At 30.0% G+C, this 11863-nt stretch overlaps 1 protein-coding gene across 1 annotated transcript; it reads right to left on the reverse strand.

The window, feature by feature from the left end:
• Window positions 1-217: 217 nt before the first annotated feature.
• On the reverse strand, window positions 218-2387 carry LOC107445376 (uncharacterized; the record flags this gene model as incomplete). The annotated part of the gene is given in 2 exon segments (XM_016059754.3): window positions 218-403; window positions 2203-2387. Coding segments are annotated over 2 exon segments (312 nt in total). The 3' UTR covers window positions 218-275.
• Window positions 2388-11863: the final 9476 nt, after the last annotated feature.

Consider the following 11863-nt stretch of genomic DNA (forward strand, 5'->3'; position numbering starts at 1 on the left):
TCCAGTGAATAACTCTGAGTTGGTTGCTAGTTGAGCGCCAATAGGAATGATTTTAATTAATCGAGAAAAAAAATGAATCTTGTAAACAATAAATTAAAAAAAATCGCTAACTAAAATAGCGCGTTAATTTGGAATTTCTCAAGTTTCGAGAATTGGGGGAAAAAAATCATGTACCAAGTATGAAATGATCATGTATAAAATATATTTCCTTCAATCGTAAAAGAGTATTGTGTGTTTTATTTTCATTTTTGTACAAATACTTTTCGAGTACAGTTTTAGTCTTCTAAGAATTCTTCCATGGTGACACACTTCCAGTGACTTCTGTGACATGCAAGTCCTTCGTCACATTCGGATGCTGATATTGACCCGAGGATGTGATCGGGCATGCATCTCTCTCCTTCGCCTGTAAAAAGAACAAAACGATTTCACTGTGAGAACTTAGATAAAATATAATTGTAATCAGTTTAAACTTTAACTCCATAATTTTCCAAATTAAATCGAGAAGTTCTTATAGTACTATGGATGGTGTTTTCTATACACTAGGAAGCATTGTTCTTTTTTTTTTTTTTTTTTTTTTTTTTNTTTTTTTTTTTTTTTTTTTTTTTTTTTTTTTTTTTTTTAAATGTGGAGTCTTGTATTATAGAATCACATAGAGATTTTACGAAAAAAGTTTTATTTTTTTATTTTATATCCGTCGTTGAACAGCAGACCCAATTTTGGGTTTAGTCACTGTTCTACTCCGTAGAATTGTAATTTTGAACCCAATCCAGAAGACAAGCAAATTCCTGGATCGGTATCCCCAGAGGTATTGATTTGTTATGGGAACATGGAAGACTTTGCGACTCGACAGATTTAACGTGCATCAGTCACCATTTACTAGAGAGGGAGTCTTCGGCCGGCGAGGATCGAACCCACGAACTCTTGAACATGATCCCAGTGCCCTACCAACCAGGCCCTGTGAAAAAAATTGTATTTCATGTTTGAATACATTTCCAAGGCAAGCATTCAAAGTGTACGAACACTTTTGAGAGCCATTGTATTCGGTTTGATAAGGGTAGTAAATTAAACGCTTCTGATATATTTTTTTTAAAAATTCCTTTTCTAATATGCCTAGTAAAGATTAGGAACTAAATACTTTTTTTAATTGTCATACAGACAAGTATGACAAGATTTTTTCTAATCACCGCAGAATGCTCCTTTGTTAAACTAATATGCTTTTTCGAAATAAAATCATGACATGATCTACTTTTTTTAAAACTATTATAGGCTGTAACTACTTTATGCTGGGATAAGCGTGCTATTTTATGTTGCACACAGCTAAACACAACTATATTATATTGAACTCTAATGTTAGGAAGTAGGTAGTAATCGACACTCCATTAAAACTCGAAGTATCTCTTACCAATCACGCATTTTTTAATTTATTTACTTAGACATAGTGATCCAGTACAACGATTACGAATCTAGAAGGAAAGTAAGAGACATTGTAGAGGTAGAAAATATTGCAGGCATAGCTTGCCATGTTCGGAAATACTATCGCGCAGCCTCTTCTTAATGAGGTGATCCATCAGGTTTGAATCCCAGCGATGGCTGGTCGATATGAATTCTGCACTAGACTCGCACCAATCACAGTGCTGACGTAAAGTATCCCCAATGTAGGGAGGATCATAGTTTAAAATGCCCTCGCTGAACCATTGGAAGTCTTCGTAATTTTTCTTTCTATGTAACACAAATGCGAATTAGTTTCATCAAGAAGTCTTTCGCGAAGGCTAGTTTCTACCAATGCTTGATTCAGAAGTTCTCTTGTCTTCTGGGTTTGGTACAAAATTACAAGGCTACGGAGTTGAACATGGGGAGTTGTAAGGCCAGAATTGGGACGGTTGTTCAACGCCGGTTATAAAATAAAATATTGCATTCAAATATCGCTAGATCTAGCTGTTTTACATCATTAAGGATTTTCGGCCAAACATGCTAAAATCGCCAAGTTTGTAACTAAATCATTAAATGGCGATAAAGTGCAATGCGATTTTCGGTACTAATTACTAGGAAACGTAATTCAGATAAATAAAAGTATACAGTAACTGGCTCATAGGTTATGCAATTTTCATTTCTTGTTATGTGCCCTTCCAAATTCATAACAACCGTACATGAATGAACCAGCCTATTTCCTCATGAGTTTGTGACTATCATTGTTAAACTTACCTAATACTTTGACGCAGATATCGCAGCACTTGCAGAAGCTTCCTTTTTCTCTGATTTTCTGTCCATTCTCTCTCAAGCAGTTAGACAGATCATCACATTTCACTCCACTGCAGAAGTTGGGTGGGCAAACGAAGGCACTTGCAACAGCCACCACCACGGCAAATAGAACAATGTATTTCATCATTTTTTTTTCTTTTTGCCCTCTTCTCTAGATTCAAGTGCTGAAACATGAAAAGATTTATTGTCATATCTCACGTTTCCACGCCCGTTGGTTAGTATCTATCACGTTATTTTTTTTCCACAACTAATAGATTTCACGTTTCACGGTTTTTTCCCCACAACTATTAGTCAGCAAATTCAACTAACGATAGTTACACGGGTTTTGGAGGTGTTTTTATGAAGAGAATTACTTTCGTCACTGTAGAGAGCTGTAATGAATAAATAACTAAATCAATTATTTATTTATTAATCTGTTTTTCTTCGGTTTTAAAACCTTATATTTTATAGGCTCAACATACATCTTTATACATCATAAAATCGCTTCACATACTCTTTCTAGACCAAAGAAAAAAAAATATTGTGATAACTAACAAAAAAAAGAAGATCCAGATATTTTTGCCCGTTATCTGCAAAAAAATAATAACAGTTACAATAAAATTTGTAAATTTTTGTATTTATCCATCATTTAATGATTTTACCAGCAATATTTATTTAGGATCCCTTCTTAATACTATTCTTTCCTTTTTTAATAGCCTTTGACAAAATGGGTGTTGTTTTGGGTTTGATGGCGTGCTCACCTTGGTGACGCACGTCATCACACTTTTCAACTGTGTTCAAGAGTAATAAATAGTAAATAGTGCGCATGCGTTGCTATGGCGACCGCTGCTGTTTGTTAATTTTTTTAGAATTCCTTTTTTCACTTTTAATTTTGTGATGCATTAAGTGGGTTAGTTTATTTTTGAGATATGAAACCAGAGAGATCCCATAAATTCTTCTTGAGTTGTGAATAAAAGAAAATTTCATCATTTGAACGATATATTTTTTTATAGTTTTAATTAGGAATCAGAAATTGTAACCTGCAGTTCAAACTGGATCGTTTTTATTACTAATTCAGGTAAATATCACCAATAAAAAGGGCCCTAAAGGTTAGAGTTGAAGCAAGACGTAAAAAAAAAAAAAACGATGCCAAGGCCTAAGCTTACCGAGGCTGAAAAAGCACAACCAATGCAAGCAATTTTGCCAATGGGTTTTGCGATTACAATTTTTTTAAAAATTGATTTTGAAAATTTTGTTTTTTTCTATCACTTTTTTTGGGTCGTTATTTAAACCAAAGGTTTAAACTCAAAATATTGTTCCGTTATTAGAATAAAAAATTTATTGCATTATCTATGCAAAATAAATGCATAATACAACCCATGTTATTATATGCAACTTTTATAACAAAAGTGCAGTTACCGTTTAGTAATTATTAAACGGTAAATAAATTGTATTTACTTTTAAATAAACAATATTCACTTTCAAACCAAATTTTATACAAAAGTGTGCTCATAATATGCAATATATAACATACAATACATAATATACAATAGTTGTTTGAAATTTGAAACAATATAAGAAATTAAACTTTTTACTTCATTGCCAAATACTGTCACCTTTGGCGAAAGATATTTAAACAGTTTTTATAATAAACAAAAATTATGTAATAATTGAAAAAAATCGTGGATTTAATACCAATTGCAAAGAAACAAAATGGTTTGAGGTAAATTAAGATACAAAAGTAATAGTGAAGCAATCGTGAGTGAAGCGAACAGGTGCAAAGCCCCAAGAAGATATGTTTAATACATTCTGACACGAAAAAAAATATTTGGGTAATTGGAATAGTTCGATTTTTTAGTGTTATTTGCGTTAAAACAATTTATTATAGATTTTTCGTCATAAATTTTCTTTTTAGCTATAAATAAAATGTACACATCATTGAAAATAATCAAAAGAATACTAGAAGATCGTCATTCATTTTTAGATTTTTTAGAAATAAATGTTTCTTGAAAGAAATTTAACAAACTGAAATCAATATGTTGATGGGAAAAGCAGTTCATAAAATAAAATAATAAAAAAACTATAATAAAACGAGAGGCAAAATACAGTATCATTTAAATTGATGATAGGGAATAAAATGAATATTTAAATCAAGGAAATTATATTTATAGGAAGAAAGATAACTAATTGCATTGAATAGTTAACCTTATAGTTGAGTGAAACCTATAGTTAGAACAGAATATTAAAATTCAATAAAATATTATCCATAACAAAAATATAACTCACCGCTTTAAAATGAGCCAAAGTAAGGTAAAAATTAAATTTAAAATATCCTCTGTTTTTATCACAAAACTGTTATCAGTTATTTTTACTGTTATCCAGGGAAAATAAACAGACTTTTATTTATCTCTTTAAAACATCTGTGGATTTAACCATTAAATTCTCACATAAACTCATATCGTTTGATTTCAAAAATGCTTCGTCTCAAAAGATTAAATATATTTGGATTGTAGAACAAACAAAAGAAAAAGAAAACATACCGTTTTCAATTTTTAATGCTTCACTTTTAGAAATTTCTCAGAAAAAAATGATTAAATGACCATTTCTTTCATTGTTATTTTACCATATTTAATGAAAATAGTCAAACAACTATAAATACGATAGTATTCAAATTGTTAACTGTGAAAAAAAAATTCATTCATTAACTGCTTTCACCTAATACGGTTAAACAACCAGAATTTTATCGCACCAACTAGATCCACCTAATGAAGCCACTTAGTTACGGATAGGCACATATTATGACCAAGAGGGCTAGTCAGTCAATCTCATGGGAGTTCGAGTCCCGATGATGGCACTGTAATATTTCGTCCGTTCCGTACAACACAGGAAGATTTTCCAGTGTTCTGCACTCTCCAATTAGTGACCCTGGCGTATTAGAATACGATGCTCTTATTCACCCATAGATGACAACACCATAAAACTGCTAAAACTATCCCCTATGTTCAGTTAAATCACTCTTTCAATGTTTTGAAAACATGCTAGTTGTAAATGGTTAAGAAACCATACAGTTTTGTATTCATGGTTTATTAACCATACTAATTATAAACAGTTTCAAAACCGTAAAGATGAAGAATATTCTTTACCGTAAACTTTACTGTTTATCGGATGGACAGACTGCTGCCGGTAATAAAATATTTTTTATAATATTTAAGCAATTTCATATTCATAAAAAAAAATGTATTAAGAAGCCGGAAAATTAAACAAAGAAAAGATATAATCTCTTCATCAGCTCACACGATTATATCCGCAAAAAGGAGTGCTTTCTTATATTGCATCAATAAAGCCAAAGCAAAATATATCGATACAATATTAGAAAGCACTCCTTTTTATGGATATAATCGAATGAGCTGATTATATCTTTTATTCTTTATTTTGTTTTCCGGATTTTTAATAAGTTTTTTTTAATAAATTAAAAATTGTTTAACTATTTTTAAAAATAATTTTATTTCAATAATTTTTTTTCTTCTCTTTTCTTTAATCTTTTTTATTTTCCATGTGTTCTCTATATTCTAACTCATTTTATGAGTTCTATATAGTTACAGCTTTTACGCAGTTAATAAAACTTACTAAGTTTCTTAATTTTCTTCGCGTTTCTCTCTTTACTTTTTATCCTTTTTGCAATAAAAAGAAAAGCGTTTCTTTAAATTTAAAAGTTTCTTTACAGCCGAAGCTCATTTTTTTTTCGCATGCTTAGAATTTTGGAGACACATTTGATGTAAAAAATTACGTTTTTAAGAAATTATAATACCTGACCGAGATAGGTTAATAAGGGAGGATATGAGGCCATATATATACAGTTTATAAGCAATGATTTCTCACTTTAAACGCTTTTAAGCAAAAAGAAAGATATACCCTTCTGGGGCCCCTAATTTTTCTACAATTATTTCCTTTAATATGGTAGTATAGTATGTTATAACATAATACTTGACCGAGGTTAATATTAAGAGGAGATATGGGTCCATATGTAAGCAGTTTGTAAGCAACAATTTCTTACTTTTAACTTTATTCTACACAATTAGAAACATATACATGCATGCTTAAATATTGTGGAAACATGTGTGTCTTTTATTATTAACTTTGATATGGTAGTATAGTATGTTATAATATAATACCTGACCCAGTTTTGACATGATAGGTGAACAATAAGGTAAAGAAAATAGTTCAGAGATTACACCAATCTTGTCAAGTAAGGTGGTCTTTCTACACTTAGGGCGGGTGATAGACTGATTAGGATTAACTTCCTGGAAGTCAGTAAGAATCATATATGGCAACGTTACTTTTAAAAAGTAACGAGTAAAAAGTACAAGTACTAAACCAAAAAAGTAACGATTTAAAAGTACATTTCTGGGAAATCAAAAATTCAAAGTAACCTAAAATTTTATTGCATAATATTCTTATGTTCTTGAATGTTTTTGCAAAATTGTTGTTATTTATTTAATTATTTTTAATTTTGAAACTTATGAACATTAATTTATTTTTAAATTCGGAAGAATATTATAATATAATTTTATAATATAATCGTATAATATAATTTAAAATCAAATATAATTTTAATATCAAACTTTTTATGGAATTGCACGAAAAAGAAATTTTATCTATTGATTTAAATTTTTAGTTTATTATTCTTATTTATTTAAATTACCATTGATTTAAAATTGCTTTACTCTATAGAAACGCGTTTTAAAAGCACAAACATAAACAAAGCAAACACGGGGTATCAGAGAGCTTTGTGATCTTTGAGCTAGTAAAAAATAATTGAATGTGCAGTATAAGTTGAAACAGAACAGTCTTAAGTTTTATTTGTAACAATGGCTAATGCTGAACTCGTGCGAGAAAATCATTTTCCGAACATTTCTGCCTAACGGAATAATTAAAATTTGTAAACGAATTTTAGTATCAGCGGCTAAACTAATACCTTTGAGCTTTCAAGAGTTAAAATAGTAATTATAATAGTTTTCAATAGCATAAATAGTACTGAAGTTCTTAGAGATCTGACTGGGCGTTGTTTGACAAGGTCGGGCATAAACATAATTTTAGTAAAAAATGTACTAGGTAAAAATGTATTTAGTAAAAAATGTATTATTAGTGAGTTCAAAAAGAAAACTGATAAACGTAATAACAAAATCCAACCTTTTTTTATTTAAAATGTATTAAATATATGCATAAAACTCAAAAATGAATGAAAATAACTTGTAGCAATGAAAGAAACGAAGGAAATAAAAATAAAAATATGACCACCGAAGCCGACGTCTTCAGGGGGGACCCGTCCCCGGTAGCCATAAAACAAAAACCTTTTCTATTGAGGGGGAGGCAATTGTCTAAAGTAACACCCTCAGTACCCCGAAGGTTTTGTATAGAAGTCCAGGATAAAACATGAAATACAAAGAACCAATTAATTTTGAAAATAAACTCAAACAAATTCATCAGAAAATAAAATTATTGACAATCCAAAAAAAATTCACCATAAATACTAAAAATTAATTATTTAAAATTAAATAATGAACTTATATTTGGAAAAGATCTATTAACATCAATTGTCATCCACTACAAATTAAATAAAATGTATTTGAACTTGATTGGATCAATAGAAAAAATTATTATCTGTCACAATGAACCAGAAGGGAAAGTAATAATTTTATTTAAAAGAATGCTTCGATTTTAAATGCTTAATTTATTTTAAATGGTATTTTTTTTCTAAGCATAATACAACTGTATTATTTATAAATTGAAGTCGAATAAATTTTTTTAAATTTCTACTTTTGATACATTTGTTTTGTTTTTCGTTAGAGGAACTTAGAAAAAATATCTTTCTTTTTTTTAACGTTAAATTTCAACAAAAGAAAAAAAAAATAAGTTTTATCTTTAGTCAGTGTTACACTCATGTTATTTAAAAATCTTTTTCAATTCTAGTGCATAAATTTTCAATGCCAGTTTGATGAAAATCAATTTATTTTAAAACAAAATTTCTTGAGATGACATATTGGACATCTCCCATATTTTCTATTCTATATGGAATAAAGTAAAGTAAGGTGGAAATCCTATAGCGCAATATCGGTTGAGTATGGAGGCTAGTACAATACCTCCATCCCAAATCCATTGATTTTTTACAAGGTTCATCTTCCCCATCAATGCTAATCAGAAAGTTTAAAATTACTGAATCTAAAATTTGAAAAGTGCTTCAAAGAAAAGAAATGAACTGATTAAATATTTACAAGCAAGCAAGTCCCTCTAACTTTAAAATATCGTTGGCACGACTCAGGCCCGGACTGGGATCTAAAATCGGCCCGGGCATTTTAAAGATATCGGCCCTCTACTTCACATAAACAAAGCGTGCGCGAAGCGTACGCGGCTCCTAATGTATCATTTTTAGGCATTTTTTGCTTATAAATTCTCATGAATGTAAGTTAATTTATCGAAGTAAGAAAGAAGATTAAAATTGCTTAATAATCCTTTATAGAATAATATATTTCAGTTTAAAATACATGGTTCTTATGAGGTAATAGGTTGATAAAATCAAAAAGAAGGTGAAAGATGAAGAGCAAATAAAAATATTTATTATACTACACATACATAAATGATTTACATAAAAAAAATTTTAAAATTGATTTAATGCTTCTTCAAAAGTCATTAAATTAAAATTAAATTTAACTTTTGAAGAGGCTCACTATTTTCTGCCACTTGATCGATTATGTCGTCGCTATCTAATTTCATTAATAGATCTTTTTCTATTGCCATTACCATGAGAGCATTTAAATTATCAGAAGATAAAGTACTCCTTATTCGATTTTTAATTTCTTTTAATGTGGAGAATGATCTTTCACAAGCCACCTAACTTTTTGACAATGTTAGTAAAAATTTTAATGCTAGACTAATTAAATTGTAAGAATTGGTCAATAAATTGAATCTCTGTAACATCTTGTGGCAACAAATAACGCAATTTTTGAACGCACTGCGTGTCTCAAATTTTAGACTTACTTCTGTTTTCATAGTAAAGTCGTTATTATCTTCATTTGAATGATCTTCTGTTATTATTTTATATTCTTCTAAGTCTGAATTTTTCAGTTTTTCCCAATGTAAAGCTAATTTTCTTAGTTCAATCCGAAAATGTTCCCCTATAGCTGTTTCGTCAAATTTTAGCAAGAGTTTGCTTAACTCATTTAGTTCGCCAGATTGAAGCTTGTTAAGACGTTTTTCAGACGTTCGGATCTAGATAGGAAAAATCGGCGTACAATTTTCCATTTGCGGGAAACCGGACTTCCATTGACGCTACAACTGTGCTGAAAATGTTATGAACGTTTATCTTAAATGCAGTGGTTTCATCATCAAAAACTGTTTCATTCGACGCTGTCTCACCCGGCATCAATTTTCTTTTCTTCAATCTTTTTTATGGAAACTTCGTTTGAATTTCAGTTTCTTCAAGTTTCTTATTTGCGCGAATAATGAAATCAACTGTAACTTTTTGTACATCTTCAAAATCTCTCACTGTTTTTTTAAGTTCTGAACACGTTTGTGATACCATTCCAAAAGTTTTTAAGAAGTCTAAACCAGAGGTTTGCAAATATTGGGAGAGCGGTGTAGTTAATTCAAATATTCTTGAGAATATTTTGACGGTGATTGCTGTTTCATATTTTCAAAATAATTCTAAAATTATTTTTGCCTTTGCACGGATATCTGGCTTGAAATGTGAATTTTGTTGTATAGTTTCTAAACTTGTAATCAAAGTGACATATAACGGCTTAATAGTTGAATCTGAGTTTGAAAATTAACCAAAAAGTTTCTTTAATGCAGAATCTTTGGACCACCAACGTGTTTCTCCAATAGTTGCGAGTCTTTTTTTATTTCCGTGCTCGTTATTTTGTTCCCAGATGTTCGTGCGTTGGTATGATTCATGGAAAAATACTGCGACGCTATTTTGTAAGCTGAAAAACTATGCACTTTCAATAAGTGCTTTCGTGGTAGCTCCTAAAACTAAATTTAAGACATGTGCATAACACCAAACATGAATTTGACCAGGGGACTCTTTTGAAAGCCATGAAGAAAATCCTTTATATTCACCTTGCATATTTGCAGCCCCGTCAGTTGAATTACTGATGCACTTTGTTATATCTATATTACTAGACTTTAAAACTGAATCCACTAAAGAAAACACATTCTGTCCAGTTGAAGATTTACATGCACTCTACAACAGCGAGAAGTCTTTCATATACACGATATTTCATGTATTTTTTAAATAGTAACCTATATCTTATTTGGCATCATTGAAGAAAGTTTTTGAAAAGAAGTAACTTTTACTTAAAATATTTTTTAATACCTCCTACTATTTTCAAGATAATAGATAAGAAAAAATACATATTAAATAAATTTTGACATATTCATTAAAAAAAAAATTTTTTTCGTCATGTCTTTTACCTTCATTAAAACACATGTGCTTTTCTTCCCATGTTTTATAAAAATTGAAGCGATTTTGATAATTTAAGTGAATTATTTTTGATAAAAATGATAAATTGAAGTAAATAATCAGAATTTTTTCGTATCTTTTATCTTGAGAGCAGTAAGAGATATAAAAAAAATTTCAAGTAAAAGTTACTTTTTTTCGAAAACCCTCTCCAATGATGCCAAATATGATATAGGTTTCCATTTAAAAAATCAAAACTGTTTTCAAATTCCGGTACTTCCGGGAATTAGCAATATCACTATTGAATTCCTTGGGGTCGATTTAGTTATTAGATTTTTTATTTCAAATCGATTATTTGCTCCATTCTCGAAAAAAATGGGTGGCACGCATGATCTGAATCACCCTGTATATTAAAACAATATTATTACTACATATATCATATATATGTTATTTAATATTATTATTATTTGCGCAATATTATTTGAAATTCATGCAATGTATTAAAAAAAAAATTTGCGCTGCTGGCTCGGTCCAACCGGCCCTCAGGCCAGACCGGCCCACCGGGCATTTGCCCGGTCTGCCTACTGGCCAGTCCGGGCCTGGCACGACTTATAGTACACAATTATAATTAATAAACCTCAATAATGTTGATTAATGAGAAGCGAATACCAAAATTTACGGAAACGACAGTTCTTTATTCTTTCCCTAGTCTTATTAACTATGCCCTAGGGCCTAGTTAACTTAAAGAGAGTCTTTTTTTTTATTTAAATAAAAATTTATATTTGCTAATTCAAAATAAATATTTGTTAATTTATTTAAATAAAAAAAAGATAAAAGTGGTAGAAATCATATTATTACGGAATAAAATCTAATTCGGATGTTACAAAGCTCCTTCAATAGTGAACATTTAAAATACCCAGAAGCCAAACCAGAAATCAAAATTATCTGTTTACATATAAAAAGGAGTCTTTTTGATGTCAGCAACAAAGGCAAATTGATGTTTTCTAAACCTAAGCATGATGCACAATAAATCATCCTGAATTATACCTCCGTTGTACTGTAAACAATTTAATGATGTTCCAGTAGAAGTTAATGCACTTGCGTTAAACACAAATCTCAAAGGGGTACTTTTGGATTCAGGTCTAAACACACAATGATGAGGAATATAAT

The sequence above is a fragment of the Parasteatoda tepidariorum genome, chromosome 4 (genome assembly GCF_043381705.1).
Source record: "Parasteatoda tepidariorum isolate YZ-2023 chromosome 4, CAS_Ptep_4.0, whole genome shotgun sequence".
Taxonomy (NCBI): Eukaryota; Metazoa; Arthropoda; class Arachnida; order Araneae; family Theridiidae; genus Parasteatoda; species Parasteatoda tepidariorum.